The sequence below is a fragment of the Aspergillus pseudonomiae genome, assembly GCF_009193645.1.
Source record: "Aspergillus pseudonomiae strain CBS 119388 unplaced genomic scaffold BDV37scaffold_54, whole genome shotgun sequence".
NCBI lineage: Eukaryota > Fungi > Ascomycota > Eurotiomycetes > Eurotiales > Aspergillaceae > Aspergillus > Aspergillus pseudonomiae.
This window is the reverse complement of record NW_022476046.1, coordinates 126,991-145,863: the sequence shown is the minus strand read 5'-3', so window position 1 is coordinate 145,863 and position 18,873 is coordinate 126,991. Positions and strand designations below refer to the sequence as shown.

The 18,873-nt window shown below is 48.4% G+C and overlaps 8 protein-coding genes across 8 annotated transcripts; 4 read left to right on the top strand and 4 right to left on the bottom strand.

The window, feature by feature from the left end:
- The first annotated feature begins 891 nt into the window (after window positions 1-891).
- On the top strand, window positions 892-2,172 carry BDV37DRAFT_253020 (uncharacterized protein). Its single transcript, XM_032082516.1, has 3 exons — window positions 892-1,505; window positions 1,568-1,672; window positions 1,741-2,172. Exons 1-3 carry the CDS (start codon window positions 1,211-1,213, stop codon window positions 1,857-1,859), a joined length of 519 nt encoding a protein of 172 aa, XP_031939505.1. The 5' UTR covers window positions 892-1,210; the 3' UTR covers window positions 1,860-2,172.
- Window positions 2,173-2,435: 263 nt separating this feature from the next.
- On the top strand, window positions 2,436-2,897 carry BDV37DRAFT_163975 (uncharacterized protein). Its single transcript, XM_032079218.1, has one exon. The coding sequence runs from the start codon at window positions 2,487-2,489 to the stop codon at window positions 2,802-2,804; it is 318 nt and encodes a 105-aa protein (XP_031939504.1). The 5' UTR covers window positions 2,436-2,486; the 3' UTR covers window positions 2,805-2,897.
- Window positions 2,436-4,248, top strand: BDV37DRAFT_253015 (uncharacterized protein). The gene is made up of 3 exons (XM_032082515.1): window positions 2,436-3,090; window positions 3,149-3,757; window positions 3,826-4,248. Exons 1-3 carry the CDS (start codon window positions 2,991-2,993, stop codon window positions 3,960-3,962), a joined length of 846 nt encoding a protein of 281 aa, XP_031939503.1. The 5' UTR covers window positions 2,436-2,990; the 3' UTR covers window positions 3,963-4,248.
- Window positions 4,249-4,983: 735 nt separating this feature from the next.
- On the bottom strand, window positions 4,984-6,589 carry BDV37DRAFT_253014 (RNA polymerase II mediator complex subunit MED27 domain-containing protein). The gene is made up of 3 exons (XM_032082514.1): window positions 6,032-6,589; window positions 5,316-5,972; window positions 4,984-5,265 (listed from the first exon to the last, which is right to left on the bottom strand). Exons 1-3 carry the CDS (start codon window positions 6,275-6,277, stop codon window positions 5,104-5,106), a joined length of 1,065 nt encoding a protein of 354 aa, XP_031939502.1. The 5' UTR covers window positions 6,278-6,589; the 3' UTR covers window positions 4,984-5,103.
- A 202-nt stretch (window positions 6,590-6,791) lies between these two features.
- Window positions 6,792-8,791, bottom strand: BDV37DRAFT_253013 (cytochrome P450). Its single transcript, XM_032082513.1, has 4 exons — window positions 8,236-8,791; window positions 7,528-8,185; window positions 7,208-7,474; window positions 6,792-7,150 (listed from the first exon to the last, which is right to left on the bottom strand). Exons 1-4 carry the CDS (start codon window positions 8,680-8,682, stop codon window positions 6,978-6,980), a joined length of 1,545 nt encoding a protein of 514 aa, XP_031939501.1. The 5' UTR covers window positions 8,683-8,791; the 3' UTR covers window positions 6,792-6,977.
- Window positions 8,792-8,838: 47 nt separating this feature from the next.
- On the bottom strand, window positions 8,839-10,921 carry BDV37DRAFT_295579 (putative serine peptidase, family S28; the record flags this gene model as incomplete). The annotated part of the gene is made up of 3 exons (XM_032089923.1): window positions 8,839-10,374; window positions 10,428-10,642; window positions 10,703-10,921. The coding sequence occupies 3 exons, from the start codon at window positions 10,919-10,921 to the stop codon at window positions 9,030-9,032; spliced, it is 1,779 nt and encodes a 592-aa protein (XP_031939500.1). The 3' UTR covers window positions 8,839-9,029.
- Window positions 10,922-13,959: 3,038 nt separating this feature from the next.
- rglA (putative rhamnogalacturonase B) lies at window positions 13,960-16,177 on the top strand (the record flags this gene model as incomplete). The annotated part of the gene is made up of 12 exons (XM_032089922.1): window positions 13,960-14,215; window positions 14,277-14,378; window positions 14,438-14,559; window positions 14,611-14,680; window positions 14,729-14,804; window positions 14,855-14,906; window positions 14,958-15,169; window positions 15,223-15,444; window positions 15,496-15,742; window positions 15,814-15,954; window positions 16,017-16,073; window positions 16,148-16,177. The coding sequence occupies 12 exons, from the start codon at window positions 13,960-13,962 to the stop codon at window positions 16,175-16,177; spliced, it is 1,587 nt and encodes a 528-aa protein (XP_031939499.1).
- Window positions 16,178-16,561: 384 nt separating this feature from the next.
- Window positions 16,562-18,441, bottom strand: BDV37DRAFT_163954 (chlorohydrolase family protein). The gene is made up of 2 exons (XM_032079217.1): window positions 18,054-18,441; window positions 16,562-17,969 (listed from the first exon to the last, which is right to left on the bottom strand). The coding sequence occupies exons 1-2, from the start codon at window positions 18,331-18,333 to the stop codon at window positions 16,681-16,683; spliced, it is 1,569 nt and encodes a 522-aa protein (XP_031939498.1). The 5' UTR covers window positions 18,334-18,441; the 3' UTR covers window positions 16,562-16,680.
- Window positions 18,442-18,873: the final 432 nt, after the last annotated feature.

The window sequence follows — 18,873 nt, the reverse complement described above, 5'->3', positions numbered from 1 at the left end:
AGTTCTCAACAATGATTGGCATTGAGTTGAGTTACTTAGCACGATTGAGCCTTGCATATTACCGTATGGAATCGCAATATTCAGAGTGGTTCTGTGCAATCCTTGCAGAATTGTCCCCAATGGTGGCTCTACCATGGATCTGGCGTGTGGAGAAAAGAACCGCGAGGACAATTATCGACGTAATTGACCATGGGGGTATGACAGTCTCAAGAGGTTGAACCCACGGAACTAATATGATTATCCTTAATCTGCCAAGAAATGTCCGAAAGACTGAGAAAAGAACTCATGTAGTGATCCTTTAATGTCGATCTCAGTTGTGTCACTGCAGTAAAACATGACACAACACGGTATCGTAGAGGAATTAATAAAAATAGAAGCGAAGATCAGTTCGATTTAATTAAAGACGTTTGAGATCTATTCAATCAGGAGCCTCAGAAGAATTTCAAGACTACCTAAGAAAAGAAACATGATGTACCTTATGGAGTAGGTTCTGTATCAGAATTTATCCACATCGACTTCACAATGCATTGCCGCACGGAGAATAGGAATCACACATGATGTACTATACTGTACGTGACTGTGTACATGTGCACTTCGAGGGAAATATTTCTGTACAAAAATAAACCGATCTTACTGTGTAGACTGTGTGTGTTGGTGTATGTCTCAGAAACTTAGCGATTCTCCGCGTCTTCATCCCCCAGCAACCGACGATCGTTCAACTTCACTGGCCCACTGGGCAAAGGATCTCCGCTGCAAAGACCCAATTCCATGATTTCTTACGCAGGCCAAGGGGAAAGAATACAACCGCATTCGGTGGAGCTCTCCCTCTACTGCCAAGTCAGTGATTGACCCCAACTGTCCGGAGTCCTGTGGTACTGTGTAGTACTGCACTTTTTCTTTTTCTTTTTTTTTTTTTTTTCTGTTTCCGTGAACGATACCAAACCAGTAACTGATCATTCCACTACTCGGGGAACCGGAGCCGATGTTCTCTCCACAGTCAAGGGAGAAAGTGCATGTGGTGGCTATTCGGACATAAATAGTGCTTCTATCCCATCGCCTCCCTTCGCCACCCCGCGATCGTACATTCCACATTCTCCTCTTCAATCCTGACCTGCCTCTTTTCTCTTCCTTATCTATTAGATTATTCTTTAAGAATCCTTATTACTATCGTGCCTAAATTCTCCGAACGAAACGCCAAATTCCTTTCACAATGAAATTCTTCTCTTCGCTCGCCCTGCTGGTCTCCGCCGCTGCGGCCAACCCCATTCTCCGCACTCGCGATACCCCCGAGAACTTCCATCTCAAGACCACTGGCGCCAGCAACTCAGCACATAACGACCTCTATGTCTACGGCTACCACACCGGTGCTGGATTCAACGATGCTGTTCTCACCTCGGACGTCGGTACCGCAAGCCCGGCCTTCCTGAACGGCACGAATGTCCAGTTCAGTCTCGACACGCCTTTTCCTTGGGGACTGGTAATGCGACCACAGAACAACTACGGCGGTAAGCTTTTCCCCCCTCCCCTGACCTCGGGACAGAGGAACATGGGATTAACGTTTTCACAGCGTGGGAGCCGGTCGAGATCAACACTGGATATGGTACCGGTAGTTTCTCCATCAACGATGACGGCTTGAATTGGTCGGAACAGCAGGGATTCGGCGGCTGGTTGGGTAAGTTTTCATATCTAGTGGAGCCTCAATCCGCTGTCAGGAACTCGCCACTAACATCCCCGCCATAGTCTGCGACTGGTACCACAATGCGCCCCAGCTCTTCTATCTGTTCAAGAACTCCAACAGGCAGCCTATCATTCCTTCCTCCTGCAGCACGGTTCAACTCGCCGTCGAGCCTGTTTCCTAAACGGGAAAATCTGCACGAGTTTGCCACTGGCATGCCATGGGTCTCGCAGTGACAGAGACTTCCTGAGTGGTAATGCACAGGGGATCGGAGAAAGACGTCCCGGTCCCTGAGACGATTGTATCAATAACTTGGATACGTACATGCTGATATAAACTTAAATAATCATAATGAGTCGGGTGTGATGGGAGTTGGATTTTGAGTGTATATTATTACACCGTGGTTGACGATCTTCGGTACTTAATGACCCTGATGTTACAGATAAATAGCAATAGCTAGAGGAAAAGAAAAAAAAATTCAATAAACATGGCACACATCCAATAATCATCAATAGTTGTCGAGTGGCTGGTTAAGCGACCGGGAAAACCCTCAACGGGAGGGAAACACTTTCAGATCGTAGCGATCTTCCAGAGGTATAGTTGACAGAAAGCATGGGGAATTTCTTTTTGAGGATACTTGCCGTACGTCAAAAAATGCCATGATAAGTTTATCGGCAACAAGAATGAATTAGTGTAAACTACTAAATGAGTGAAGAAATCAACACGGTCGCGTGAGTGCCTCAGGCCGGCAACCGCCCCAAAAATAGCCCAGCATGTCTCACATGCGCCCAAACGGGTTAGAGCAGCGCCAATGAGTCCAGCGGGAGGTTCGTCGTTCTCGCTGTTCTTTTCGTGCCTTCCCTTTCACCAGCCCTTCTTATGTGTTTTGTCTATAGTCACTCTTGATTGCTGTTTTTGCGCCTTCATTTCGATCGCTTTTGCCCTCCCACTCCGACACGTTGGGTTGTTGCGATCCCCAGTCACTCGCTTTGTTTACTCGTTCAGGGTCCCCTCATATCATATCAGCCGATCTGCATGTTTCACCGGCCCACTGGTCTTAAATAGGACTTTTTACAACCCCCCGTTGCCATTTCCTTCCGCGCAGAACCATTCGTCAGCATTGCATTGAACACGATACACCTTGCTAGGTTCATCCATCCACCGTCAGTCAGCGTTCGTTACTTGGGCACATATCGCTCGAACATCGGGAGGACACAGATCCAACCGTCGATCTAAATTTGAGATCTCCAGGGGTCCATCGATCCCCCCATATTTTGGTCCAAACCAGGCAGTGAATCTTTCGGATTAACCCAATATGCGGTCCATCACTCTCCTTCCGTTGCTATGCCTCCTGGTCTTGCTGGGTATGGCCTCAGCTTGGCCACACCCGCACGGTGAAGTCGTGGCTAGAGCGGGTGAGTATCATCCGAGACTGCTATCATCCTTTGATCAACAATCGACTGACCTCTATAGAAACAACCGCTGGAGAGACCGCTGCTGATAAAGCAACAACAGGTGCCGCTGCTACCACTGAGCACAGCGCCACGAAGACCGAATCCCAGAGCGACGCCACAGAAACCGGTAAAAAGACAGAGACAGGCAAAGAGACAGGGACAGCGACTGGCACAAAAACTGGAAAAGCAACGGGCAAGTCAACGAAGACAGGTACCGATGCTTCCTCTACTTCGATCGATCCTCGGGACCCCGTGGGCGGTGTTTCGATGCTCACCTCCGCTGGAGCCACCACCTACTACAAGATCGGCGAATATGTGACCTTCGAATGGAAATATACTTCGCTTCAAGTAACTCCCTCGGCCGTCAACGTTGTCGCATCCTGCAGCAAGAACAGTGAAACCTATACCATCGCAAGCAACATGAGCGTCTCGGAAACCGGTAAGGTTGTCTGGGATACTAAGAAATACCAATCCAATGCGACGGTTCCGCTGTTAACCGCGACTTACACCTTGTTTGTCTACGATGCCAACTCCACGCTTGGAGACACCGCTTCTGCTGGGCACTTGGGCTCGCAAATCGGTTACAACTTCGGAATGTACACTCCGCAGTCTTACACCCCTCTTGACCGTACGTTCTCCCTTCTCCCATGGTCATCAAGCCCCGTTTTTAAACACGCTAACACTAACGCTACCTAGATTACATCTGTGCTACTTGCAACAGTGCCCTCACTAGCACCGAACGCAACGCAATCAAGTTTGCCGTCGGCATGGCTGCTATCACCGTCGCATCCTTCACGTGGTTTGTAAGCGGCACCGGTGTCTTCTACTCGTAATTCTTCAAAACCGACCCCTGATGAAATTATACGTTACCGTTACTGCGTTGCATTTAGCTGAGCGAAATCTCATGATAGCGATCATCAGCAGGCTGGACTGGCGTTTATGTGATTAAATTGTGTAATATGGTTGGGATTTGTGATTTTGGATTCTTGTTCATTTCTTCCCCTTGTCGATTAGAGTAACAGCGGTATTGTTATAATTATTCTATATGATGTTTGTCGTTGTTTATATGATATTGTCGATAGATAAATAGCTAATAGTGACTGATGTATATGAAGTGCATATATTATGAAGAATCTGGAATAAGCAACGGTATCAAAACAATCACGTTGCCCAGACAGCAACGACAGCATACTTAGTAGTGTACTCTACACCAACCCCATGCATTCAGTTTGCATACTAATTCATAGTACCGTAGTACATTTACCCGACTCCACAAAAAGAAGAAAGAAAGAAAAACCATACAAAAGAACAAAACAAAATAGCACTCTACAGATAGTACACCTTAACTAAAGACAACCACCTCAGGCAAGATAAACAAGACAGTTCAATACCCAACACTTGATACCCCCTAACCCAGCTAATAGATGTAGGTACAAATATAATCGCCTAGACACATTTACTCTATTCAATATACTACGCAAAGACTGAAATATACCATTTCTTACAGGTAGCCCCTAGCAATAAGATGATAACAAATCCAAGTCGATTCGGCAAGAAATAGAGCTTGATGTTTCCTGGATCTGGTATAATGCTTGTTTTGCAGGGAGAGCGTTGGTTATCGTTGGCTTTGTATTACATGTAGGCTGTATGTATGAAGGCTTGTGCGGGTGAGAGATACATGCTTGAGGAGGGCATGTGTGGTGCTAGATGAACTGGTCATTATCGGGGTAGATGTCTGGGGTCCATTGTTTAAGGGAGCTGGGTGGTTGTGTGAGGGTTCATTCAGGGGGTAAGTAGTCCCAGATTCTCAGTCCTGGGGTGTGGTTTCTAGTGTGGCCTAGTGGTGGTCTGGTTGTTGAACTTGTGAAAGCAAGGTATCTTGAAAGAAATGAGTTCGGGAATGAGACTAATATACTGTACAGCGGAGGGTGTTGCAGGTACGCTAGTGCTATTGGTATGATGACGGTGATTTGATCAGATACAGCTGGGGTGATAAGCTTCCCAGGTTGGTGATTGTTGGGGTTCAGATGGCTGCTTCTGTTGGCGAATGGCCGGTAGTTGTGCTGCGTTATCTGTCATCTTGCCGCACTTTACGCAGGGGGTTTGTTTAACATCGGAGTAGGATGATATCATGTCCTAGTCCTGGTTAGCTTGTCTACGAGGGGTTGATGGGGGAAATCACGTACAAGAAGATAGGCGAGATCCCATTGTCGCGAACGAGAGTTCAAACAATCGGATGCCGCGCCCTCGAGTTTCGTCTTAGCCTGACCAGGCATCATTCGACTCGAGACCTGCCATTCGGGCACGCCGTTCACCTCTGATCCACCGACCGTATGTACCTTGAATGTCATACCGGCCTTCGGTAGGACAACAGTGACGGTTGTCTCAGAATTACTCGGCAAGACTCGCACCCCAGGAACATTTTTCTGGATGAAGCTGTCGACAATCGCCCTCCAACCCCCTTCAGTCGACTGGATCTTCGAACGCTCGAGCTCCTCCTCAGATTTCCGCTGCTGCTCCACCCTGGCCGTTTCCTCCTTGACAAGTTCTTCAAGGAGAGCACCATAATTCCGATCCCAAACACTTGTCGGTTGCAATAATTGCCCGCCATTTTCCTTGATCTGGGCATCGACATGCCCCCACACAGCGTTCATTTCAGGGCTGCGCCACATGTTCTGAAACTCCGCCACCTCGGCGACACCAGCCTTCGCAGCCTGCGAAAGCTGCTCATACAGCATCTGCGGCGACCTCGGTACAGCCCTCCCCGCCGCAGCCTTCGGATTTACAATAGGCACCAAAGGCTCCAATAAACGGTCCGGGAGCAGTGTCCGCAGTTGGTGAATCTGGCATCGCACATTAGCCATGCATATCCAAGGATGAGCGGGATGCTAAGAAGACAAACCATAGCCTCCAATTCCTGGAGCTTCGCGAGAGATGATACAAGCTGCATTTCCGAGTCCGAGACCTGCTTGGTTGCATTTGTATCTTGTTTAATTGCCGGTGATGATGTGGCGTTGACAGTTATGTTGTCACCCTCTGGCTTGCTGGCATTGGTCTGGTTTGTATTGCTATTGTTTGGCTTTGTTTCTGAGACCCCCGGAAGGCCTTGTTTAGATGGGAACTCCATGTTGGGTACCACAACTGACATCGTGGGGACTTTCGGGGCAGCTTGTGATGTGCTGGCTATTGTTTCCGGACACTGGGGAGCAATGGAATTTGAAAATAAATTTCAATCCACGCGACACGCGTCCTTGTGCACAGTAGCTTTTGAGAGAAAAAGATCCGAACAGAACGATGGGGTCAGCCCAATTGAAGTGAATGTAGTGATCGCGATATTCAAATGTGTAATTCAATACTCAATCAGATTCGGAGCTTGACTGAACTAGACAAATCTTCAATAAATTCACGATACTGCGACAAATGTGAATGCTATTTTCTTTCCTATTCACTTTTGGTGAGATTCGAGGATGTGATTTAAAGCTTCAAACGGCCGAATCAATGGGCGATATTCATCCAGTGATCGGACCGAAGCGCGCCACATGATACACCAGCCACATGTGGCTTGGATTTCTCTGGACATTCTGCGGATCTTTTGATGCCTCAGGCGGAAAGATTGTACACGAGTAGAGCTTTGATACTCGATTGAGTTTATTTACTGAGGTGTGTTCTTAAAAACATTCTCTATTACTGGAATTGTCTCGCAATAGTGGAGTAGTCTAGCCTAAATAAAATCCGGTGACGTCCACTAATAAATAACATACACCCTAAACCGACCTCTATCCAAGGCCTGCCATCATGTACAGTCATAATCATTAAGGTATACCAATATTACGTAAGATCTCGTTCTCTTAGCATTTCTGCGCCGAGGAAGACAGTCTGACCTTCACACCCCGATCATGAGACATGGTGAGGGTAGACAGGATCACGGGCTGTTTCAACTCTGGGTCGGCGCACTCGAGGGTGTCAAAGTGTTGGATCAACCTGACAAGGGTATAGCTTGCTTCTGTGAGTGCGTATTGCTCTGTATTCTTTAGTTAGAGCTTCCCTTGACATGGGGACAACTAGATATATAACTTACGACCAAGGCAGATCCGAGGGCCTCCGTTGAATGGAAGATAGTCCCAACCGCGTCTGCCATTTTCCTCCCAGCGTTCTGGTCGGAACGAATGGGAATCGGGTCCATAAAAGTCTGTGCGGCGGTGCATAGCGTAGACACTGTATGCGACAACCTGTCCCTTTGGAACAAAGACTGGGGATTTTCCATCAGGGCCACCTCCAACTGGTAGAGAAGTGTCCTTGGCAGCAACACGGAAATTCAGAGGAACGGGGGGCAATAGCCGGAGAACTATTCTTGTCAGCTCTGTAGACTACGGCTAAAAAAGAGGCAGAAGTACATACCCTCGTTCAACACATATCGCAAATATGGGATATCCTTGAGTTTTGCTTGTGTAATTTCTCCCTTTGGGTTTTGGCTATCTCCAAACTCGTCGATGATGGTTTGTCGCAACCTTTTCCAAACTTCCTGGTTGCGTGACAAGTAGAAGAATGTAGAACTGAGCAGACTAGCCGTGGTATCACGACCAGCCACGAGAATGTTGAGCATATTATCTCTCAGCACCTTTGGATCATCGTTATCTGCAGCCAAGGCCTCCGCAAAAATATATCTATCGGACTTTTTGTCCGGATTGTTCTTGGATTGAATAGCAAGCTGGACATAATGATCAACGACCTCGTGGACGCGCTTGTTGGCTTCACGGAACTCTTTAGGATTGACCATCCAGTAGAAATGCATAGCACGCGAGCGGTGTGTCAGGTAATCTTGGGCAGTACCGAATGCCTCTGCGAATCCCTGTGCATTTCCGACGGATGATTTGCCTAAGAGACTCTCGCTGTTGGAAGATTCCAAAGCGCCGACCGATTCTCCAAACAGGAAATGCGTGGCAGAGTCGATTGTTAGAAGGAAAAACAGACGTTGAATGTCAAAACTCGAACCATCCTGGGGAATGAGATCAATCAGGCGGGAGATATGACCGTCCATGAGCTCTAGGTCAGCCACCTAAGGATGTCAGCAACCATATCCTCACGCAAGCAAAGGTTTGTCTGTACCTGATCCCGCGTGAATTGAGGCCGTAGCAGCCCACGTGCATGAGACCAGCCAGCACCATCAAGAGTAAAGATTCCGTCCCCAAGTAAAGGGTAGAATTCACGGTGTCTGGTTCCCAGGGCGAAATCGTTGAATTGGGTTGCCAACAGAGCTTTGATATTCTCCGGTTCAATGGTAGACACCATCCATTTACCTAGAGCCTTCTGGGTATAAGTGTTTCCGAACCGCCCATACTGCCCGGCAAGATATTCAACCCATCGTTTGTGCCTGACTTCATTGAGCAACCGTACAAATGCTCGGATTCCAAAGATGCCTGGTGTCCCTTGAGGAGCAGGCTGGCATCCAAGAGATTGAGCTCGCTTGCGCTGCTGATACAGTCGCTGGAGGTACTGTAGAACTAGGAAGGTAATGGACAGGGCACCAAAAAGCGGAGCAATTTGGGCCAGCATGATGCCAACAGAGAGTTACAGTTTGCGGAAGTAGGGCTGTATATGTACCGCTAAGTGAGGTGAATATGACACGAATGAGAGCCTGGGGATGGTGCCCCGGCGGGTGAGAGGACGGTACTTATACATCGATTGACTGAAAGCACATGTGTACGGATGACTTGAAACATTGAATAATATATACAGGAAAGTTCATCACGACCGAAGACCGAGCACGAGGGAGATCAGACTGAGGCATAATCCAGGCACATGATTTGCTGGGCCATCGCAAGCATCTCCTGAAGAGGTTAGCTTGAAAGTCCAGGAAACTGAGTTATTGCTCGGCCCTCGGGGGCGGGAGACCTTGAACTTCATCCACTCCACACTTGGGATCTTCCTCGTTTTCCCCACATCACCGCCCCCTTTGTTAACTCCGCTTCTGTCACGTTCACCTTGGAAGCATTGGGGCTTGAAGGCTTGAAGCATGGTAACCATTTTGTCAATGCTTCCTTGAACAGCTCTCGTGCCGCCTTTCCTTCCGTGGATAAACCTTGGAAATCATAGCAATGTTCAGACTGTTTGAGAAGGTATCCGAACACTTTGTCTTCACTCGTCTCGCCACAGTTCGGGATCTCGGTAGAGAACGTCATTCCATCGGGCGCAACCCCAGGCGCAATATCTTCAGCGGTCAGCATAGACAACGTCCTCCATGGATCAAACTCTCCGCCAGTGAAGAACGTATTGGACGGTCGGATATTCCAGCCTCCGTACTTTTTGTTGAGGGCTTCTGTCTGTGGGCGTGATGGCAGCATGCCGTTTCCGACCGCCTGTGCGAACTGGTTATTGCATATTTCCTGCTGATACTCCAGGGTCTGGTAGCGGGAAAGCAGTGAATGAGGGCCAAAATTGTTGCTCTGATAGAATCCCCACTCGGTGCAGTACTGCCAAGTCCAGCTGATAGAATCAGGGTCATTATACACCACACCCAGCTTACAAGACGGCGTAGCAGGATCACTAAGTCCTCTGCAGTTGGTCTCCATAATATTATTAACCAATGGCGTGAATGCTGGCCATCCAGCCCAACGTTCAGCCACATACTTACTTCCACGGACTGGAGCGAAGCCATCGGGGCCTGCCGCCTCCTGCGTTGTAGGATCCACTTCAAGATGATTGCAGAGTTCGCGCAGACTTCCTTCTGGACCGTCAAGGGCATAGTTCTGGAAATAATTATAGATAGTCACCAAAGCTGCGGTGAAGCCTTCATTGCTGTTCTGCTCAGCTCCAGGGCCAAAAAACAGCGTTTTGATAGCAGCAGCGGTGTGATTGTTTGATAGTTGCTCATCTATATAACCTAGAGCTGCATGGATATCCTTAGCACAATTTTCAAAACCATGGCCGACCAAACCACGGTAGACTTGGTCATAGTACACGCTCATATTCAGTTGTGCTTGGACCGGAGCAGAAGAAGAATAAGCAGCAAAGATAACGTCTGGGTACTCGTTGCGGGCAAAAGCAGCCCGAATCCCACCATATGAACCTCCAACGAGGACCCAGGGTGTGGAGCTGGGAGTGAGATCAAGGTCGGCGAACTTCGGGCGGCTGAAATTCTGCGCAAAGTACGGGATGTCATCAAGGGCTTGTTTGGTCGTAAGGTATTTAAAATGCTCAGGTGGTGTATCCCTGCTGATTGGAAATGGAGTCGAGTTTCCGTAATATCTACATGCCGTTAGCTGTCTGGGCCATATATAGTAATCAAGAGAAAAACAAACCTATGTTCCCATATAATTCCCATGGCGTGAGTCTCCTCAAGCATTTTCTTGAAAAATGAGAAACTCGATGTCAAGTGGTTTTTGGCAATACTCTCTGCGTTTGTTTCCCCGGCGTCGTACATGATGATCGGACGCCCAGCCTCGTAGTAGTCATCATTCACCCAGAACCGATTTTGGTAGGTGCCAACAGAAGCATCATTATGGTCGATAGGAATCTAAAAGCGTGCTTAGCTATGGATTCTAAAGCGCCATGAAACAGGAGAGCTTAAACATACCGTGATGTACTCTGTGGTGACCGTCTCATTTTCACTTTTGGCCTTGACGAGCGCTGAATGTACAGTATTTTTGTTGGAGAGTAACTTGGGATCCAAGTTCAACTCAGCAGCCAACCGCAGCTCTCGCATATACCTAGATCCTCCAAACAGCCCCAAGCCCACAACGGGGCCAGCCAATATAGCAAGGCTAGATAATATTAGAAAGAAATCGAGACGCATCTTGGCCTGAAAAGACAGTGACTTTTCGTGCCCGCACGTGCACAAAATAAGAAATAAACGAAGGGTATCTCAAGGAGCAAGAGTACAGATAGCTTACCAGAGATAGGGAAGGAGGGCACCTGTGTCTGTTATATGTATGCGCAATGATCGATACTCTTGCCGGACGGCTGCGTCAACGAGACAATCCAAACCTTAGCCCGGTCGGCCGACTCAATGTACGTTCCTCATGACGTATCAGCATAGGTCTGTTAGGATTACATGGTATGCGGTAGGCTTGTATAACGTGAATGATATGTCTGAGTACGTTCGAGTTGGACAACATGTTACCCAATGCGGAAATGAGGTTTGCTGGAGAAGAATCCAGATTGGATGGCTTCGGCCATCGGCCCGGTGGACAGACGCTACGCCTCTAAGTTCGGCGTTTGGCAGTGCACATGGCGCCAAGAGCCCTGTCGATCGTTCACGATTCGGGAATGTCATGAATGCCCCAACCACCAAATAAGATCGCCACATGACTGAAAACGGTGCCTGTCTTTCTATAGCTGAACTGAATCAACAAAAGCAAATCCAATTCACTTTCAAGTTTAGCAACCAGTGAGACAGTAGTAATGCAGCCACCAAAGTGCCGTGAACATTGAATGCCTGATGGCTTCAATCTTGGAACCTTCATTCCGTTGGCCTTGGGATAGTATTTTAGTAAAAGATAGCGTCAAGGGGGTTAGCTAGTTTTGGGGCTTGGAAGAGGGACAATATGTTTGATCCAGCAGCTCATTTCAGAGATTCTCCCATATATCTCTTCCGAGTAGATATTTTAAATGGAGTTAATCAATGAACTCTTATGTACCAAGGGATGTAGATGCAATAAATATACTGCGCAGGGGTGATTTAAAAAAAAAAAAAAAAAACACACACCTGGGGCAGATGCCATTCTCTGGTGTTTCAAGCTAACAAGTAGCGGATGGCTAGCTTCTACAACGCCTACAACCCGCAAATTTATGTGCCTGAGTGTTTCGGCCCTCAAGGACAGTCAGCCGCCACATTAACAAATGTTGACACTACCCATATGCCCAGAAATGGTGGACACACAATAATTTCTATTGAAGACCGCATTTCACATATGGTCCATGCCTGTTGCTAATGCCTTACCCCCCCTTTTCTTTTTGGAGCCCGCAGGCTAAAACCATAGCAACTTAGATATTTGTTACACAGAAGTGGACAAATAATAAACACGCAGATACCATATATGGCGGGTATATTGCAGTTACAGACCACACAATCCCAATTTCTTTTCTAGCGAATGTGTTGGTATCCACCCGTTTAGTCTTTGATACATGTTTTCAGACCTGCGTCGAAAACTAGAAGCATTGCTTAGAAGTGACACACTCAATGCGACAAGGCATTATGTCAATGGCACAAAACAGACCTTTAGAAGTTCCCATTTATATGCAAACATCCTTAGAGTTAACCTTGTACAAACATGGGTTGACAAACTACTCTTAAGATTGAGGCCCTAGAGTACATCTCAAGCCGTGCTTTGGCTCAGCTCACAGATCAAAGCCATTCTTGAGGACCATAATCAGCTCTCACTGTCTTCACGAGACCGACCTGAGGATAGTAATGCGTAAGCGCCCTGAGGTTGTTCGGTACGCCGAAGGCTGTAAGTGGGATGGGGCTGAGGTGGTACGAGGAAGCATCCATACGCGCGATGAGCACTTCAGCCATCGTTAAGGCGACCCGTGACCATGTTCAGGTGACAATTTTTGTTTGATAGCACAACAACTGCCACAACATGGATACCCTTGAGACTTGAACGCCAACCGTGAACTATTGATAAACCACGGTTCGGTTGTCTTGAACAACCAGGTCTTGCAAAGATTTTCTTTTTAGTGTGCATATATCGTTTGACATTCAGTGGAATGCATTTGATGGGCAGTGAGGTGTCATTTCAGGATACGACCTTGTCTTCTTAATTCCTGCATCAATAGTCAAATAAATCTCAGGTTCGAAGACCATCTCAACTTACGCATCGCAGAATACGGCCAAAAGCAGCGCAGCCTTAGTCAATGTCTTGGCGACATGCCATCTACCATTGGCTGCCTCATACTGCAGAGGAGATCCATGTGGTAAAGCTGAAGAATCCTCCTGATACACTCTGGTTTCCACTTCTGGAGAAGCATTTATTTTAGGGTCATGCCAAGGCGAAGTTCCACATAAGGCTTTTCGGCACATTTTGGCACAAGAACGGATGGATCACACCATCGAATACCTGATTGATGGAGATAGTATATGGCCCCACTGCACTAACATGGGACTGATGCACCAGGTGTCCCAAATTCGCAAGTTTGAAATCGGAACTCCGCATGGATTCATCACGAAGTCCACCAGTGAAGAACAGGAATATGGCCATTTGTCCGACAGGATTTAACCTGTTAATTGAACTCGCATGCGATCATCACATCACTTCGGGTGCTCGCTATAAAGGCATCCGAAGTTTTTTTTTTTTTTTTTTTTCTTTTGCAAAGCGGCCAGACAACACCAAAGTGCTGTTCTTGCTGAGCACAGAAGGTTCCCATAATCCGAATAAAGACGAAACAACTGTTTGGAGTCCAGTGGATAATATGCTGGCCTAAGTAATGCAGGGGTTCTTGGCCATGGCTGAACCCATAAATATCTAACGGTACTTCGGGTATTTCCTAAAAAATCGTAACTGCCGGTTTCAAAAAGGGAAACTTGATCAGCGATCATCTTAGCCACGGCCAGTGCTCCGGTGCCTCCTGTACGTTCGTCGAGTCGTGCGCGCTATGCCTGGATTCTTAGTAAACCATGGCTCTTGAGATTGGTGGAACTAAACTAGCCCATCTCTTGGATAGATTAACCAGGGGGTTTGTTGCTCGTAGCTTGTCTTCATTCCCCTCCCGTGGCCTGGGCACTGGAGACTAATAGAGCTCAAGCGGTAGCGACTATAAAGGGAGAATGGCCGATAATATGGCGAAAATCCAGACAAGGAGATACAGCTCAGCAGAAAATTGACAGACAGCATGTTGTCGAGAAGCCTTCTCTTCTCATCTTCGTTTCTTTGGGCCAGAGTCGCCAATGCGGCCTTCGGGATCACCACCTCTGATTCCTCCTATGTCATTGACGCTGGGTCGGCGAACCCTCTCAAATTTACGGTTTCCCGTTCAAGCTGCGATATCACCTCTATCAATTACTATGGCTCGGAGCTCCAGTACTCGGGCACGGGCAGCCACATCGGTTCTGGCCTTGGAAGCGCAACTGTTTCTGCGGTAACAGATGGTGAGTTAACAATACAACAAACTGTGTTGACCCTATGTATACTGACATCTTATTTGTCAAGGGGACTACATCAAGGTTACCTGCGACACCGATACCTTGACACAGTATTTCGTTGTCCACAATGGCGACTCGATCATTCATATGGCGACGTACACCACAGAGGGTTAGTTTACTTCACAACGCAGAAAAGAATTTCCCTGACATTTATCTTAATAAACTCAGAGCCCTCCGTTGGTGAGCTGCGATTCATTGCACGCCTTAACTCGGAGCTCCTTCCGAACGAGGAGCCGTTCGGCGATGTGTCCACGACTTCGGGCGGCGAGGCAATCGAAGGCTCGGATGTGGTAAGTGCAAAAATGACGCTAGGAAGTGAAGATCGCTGATGAAGGCTATAGTTCCTGGTAAATGGGGAGACCCGTAGCAAATTCTACTCCAGCCAGCGCTTCATTGATGACCAGAGACATTGTAAGACACATACTCGTCAACTGTAGCGCATGGCTAACCTGCTTCTAGGCATCGCTGGAAGCGCCCACCGTGTTTGTATGATCCTTAACCAATACGAAACTTCCTCCGGTGGTCCTTTCTTCCGGTCAGTACATGAATGTGCCATATAGCAAGCCTGCATACTAATCCTAACAGCGATATCAACTCTAACAACGGTGGTGACTACAACTCTCTCTACTGGTACATGGTACGTTTGACATGACATTATACGTCTCAGTTATCTTGTTAACGATGGTAGAACTCGGGCCACGTCCAAACAGAAGACAGACGCCAGGGACTCCATGGACCATACTCGATGTACTTCAGCCGCAGTGGCACACCCAGCACCGATATTGACACATCCTTCTTCGCGAACCTGGATATCAAGGGCTATGTCGCTGCAGGCGGCCGCGGAACTGTATCCGGAACTGCATCTGGAGCCGACTCCAGCTTCAAATGGGTCGTTCACTGGTACGATATCCGTGTGGTAGTAGCATCTGAACCTGATCTAACGATAAATACAGGTACAACGCCGACGCCCAGTACTGGACATACACCTCTTCGGACGGTAGCTTCACATCTCCGGCCATGAAACCAGGCGATTACACCATGGTCTACTACCAAGGCGAATATAAGGTAGCCGAGACCACTGTATCGGTCACAGCCGGGTCATCAACAAGCAAGGATATCTCCGGATCCGTTGAAACAGGCGACACCATCTTCAAGATCGGCGACTGGGACGGAGCGTACGTATCTTATTTCCCCCCTGCTAGCAATAACTGACCTATCACCACCAGACCAACCGGCTTCCGTAATGCAGAGAACCAACTGCGGATGCACCCCTCGGACTCGCGCATGTCGTCCTGGGGTCCCCTTACCTACACCGTAGGCAGCTCCGCGCTCACTGACTTCCCAATGGCTGCTTTCAAGGGCGTCAACGACCCCGTCACCATCAAATTCACGGCCACTTCCGCTCAGACCGGCGCCGCTACCCTGCGTATCGGAACGACGCTTTCGTTCGCAGGTGGTCGTCCTCAAGCTACTGTAAGGAACTCCATTCCAAAACTGACACACATACACATAGACTGAGGACCAAACAAACTAACAAATACCAGATCAACGACTACCAAGGCACCGCCCCCTCTGCACCCACAAACCTCAACTCCCGCGGTGTTACCCGTGGAGCCTACCGCGGCCTCGGCGAAGTCTACGACGTGAGCGTTCCATCTGGAACGATCGTCGAAGGAGAGAACACTGTACGCACCCCTCAATTTCCTTCCCACACTTCTCAAAGGTTCATAACTAACACAACCACCAGATCACAATCAGCGTCATCTCCGGAAGCTCCGGCGATGAGTTCCTTGCTCCTAACTTCGTAAGTGCTTACCTATCTTTTTGGAGTTATTGTCTTGGCTCTGGATTGCTTGGCTAATGGCTTTCTTGCTCTAGATCTTCGACTGCGTCGAGTTGTTCCAGTAAGGATGTGATTGGTGTATCAGTTGAGATTGTACATATTGATTGATGCTGGTTATGAAATGGCCAGCACTCTGTTCATAGTGAAGTAACTAACGGGTCTATCCTTTGTTAATTGGATCATCGCCCTCTTTGAACTCGACATTGTATACAAGGGTTGCTAATTGAACACACCATATGGTTATATAAACACCTAGCAACCCACCGGCAGGTATGGTCTACAGTCCATAATATTCAGCCACATGCTGCCTTGCCCGTTCAGATGTAGATCATCACCTGGAGTAAATATCAGATTGCGTCAGTCACACACATTACAGGTTGGTTTATATAGTTGTATATGGCCTCGAGGTGACTATTTTGGCATCCCCATAACAGGTCCTCACAGTCTTCTTATAAACGTATATCTTATCGATTTGCTAAAGATGAATATCATGATATTCTATGTGGTCGTTAAGTAGGGTCCGGCGTAGCCAGGGTCCGTCTAAACAGACAAGTAACAATTCTCTATCTTACAACCTCAGCCTCCTAAAAGCAGCAACAGCAGCAACACCCACAACACCAGCGCTCAATACCCAAGTCCACCAACCAGCCCGAGCCTCACCCTCTACAGCATCCTCCCCATGCACCAGCTTTCCTCCAACCCAGACACCCTTTACATTACGATCGTTACCGCTCCACACCCACTTGTGGATCTTCTCTTCCCACGTCTCCCATCCGAAGACATCAACCTGGCTTTCACCACTGCTAGACCGACTCGCAGGCAAGAACCGCCCCAGATGGATCAGCTGCGCATCGAACAGCATGCCGTCGTCGAATCCACCGATATCGTTCTCCATATTGACAGCAGCTGCGCCGCCGCGTGTGGCAAGGTATAAAGCTTCTTCCACGCTCAGCACGAGTTTCTTTCCTTCATCGCCTTCGCTGGCTGGTTCCACATGTCGAAGTAACCGGGATACGAGACAGGCTTGGCGGACGGCTTCCAAGATACTAGGACTATACCCGCCACTAACATCTGTGCCGAGGCCGACTGTGATTCCCTTGTCGAGGAGCTTGCGAACGGGACAGATGCCGGATCCCAGGGCGGAGTTTGACGCGGGACAGTGGGAGACCTTGGCACCTCGGTCGTGGATCAGATCTTGCTCGTCGGGTGATAGATGGACACCGTGGGCGAGGATAGTTCGTGGTGTCAGGAGGCCGTAAGTGTCGTACACGTCGGCATAGCTCTTGGCGTTCGGGAATTCGCAGTGCACGTCGTGGATTTCTTGTACGTTCTCGGAGATGTGCGTCTGAATGTGTAGTGGGGGTTCGTAGGAAGCGGCTAGGTCCGCTAGACCCCGCATCGCTTTCGGGGTGCATGTTAGCGCAAAGCGCGGGGTGATGATTGGCTTTATCATGGTGCCTTGCGGATCGATGGACTGGATGTACGAGATGACTTCCTTGTTTAGCTCGATGGATTCTTCAGTTGAGGGGTCGATGTAGTAGGGCTCAGAGAAGTTCGGATTGTCCATGCAGACGCGGCCAATAAGGGCGCGTTGGCCGCGTTTCTGGCACAGCGTTGCCAGCAGGTTCGTAGCCGAGACATGAATGGTGGCGTAGTAGGAGGCGAAGGTTGTACCGTTAGCGAGAGTACGGGAGACGACCTGGTTGTAGACCCTGAACGCCCTCGGCGAAGGGAGGTTGGAGAGGGAACTTCCGAATGAGGCTTCCATGGGGAAGGTATACTGCTTTAGCCAGTCAAGGAGGGTAGTGGAACCGAAAAGTCCATTGTTTGGGTACTGAGGTGCGTGGATGTGAGTGTCTAAACTTGTCAGTATTTATATCCACGAATATATGACTACTACACGCCTTCTCACATGAGGCAGAAAATCGAATCATCACTTACCAATAAACCCAGGAAAAAAGAATTCATTCTGCTCTTCCCTCGCGCGGACGATCTTTACTCTCGTCCCAGATATATATCGGGGAGCATCCTCCGGGACCCAGCTATTTTCTTTGAGTAGGTCACGTAGGTCACTGTCAGTGATGACAGTCCAGTCGGTACCCTTGATTCGGCCATCGGCGGTGGAAACCCATAAAGCTCCCTGTTGGATAGCAAGGGCCTTCGAGGATGACCGGGGAAGATGTACAAATGTACCGACGAAGACAATATACGCGGGGGCCATGTTGGGATGTCCCTTGATTCTCTCAGTTTTCAGGGGTACTAACTGAGGTTACGTTGCAATGGGGCCAAGTAGCCAGCTCGAACGGATTAATATGTGACTGGTCAAGGGATAGAAGTAACAAGATACGCTATACGTGTAGGTCGTTTGACTGTGTCCAGACTGCCGCACCATAAGTTAGCATGAATTCTCTCAAATATGAATAGAATGCCATGGATTCACCTTGGATGCTGATGGGTATGTAAAGGAGAACTACAAGGAACCTGTCATCGGCGGAAGCATGACCGTTAGAACCTTAATCTTATCTACCTTACGGAGCACCAATGCACTGTACTCCGACGAGATGGTGCTGCGTACGTTTCAACACTTGAGGGAGAAACTGCTTATAAGGTTGAGATTTCATACAACAAAGGAAATGTTGTCATTCTTCAAGGTTGAGCTCGTTCCAGCTCCACAAGGACCACAACCACATCCCAGATTGGACGTGACCTCGGGTCACGGCCGGTTCCGATGCCAAGAGCGGTTTAGTGCGGAGGAGATAAG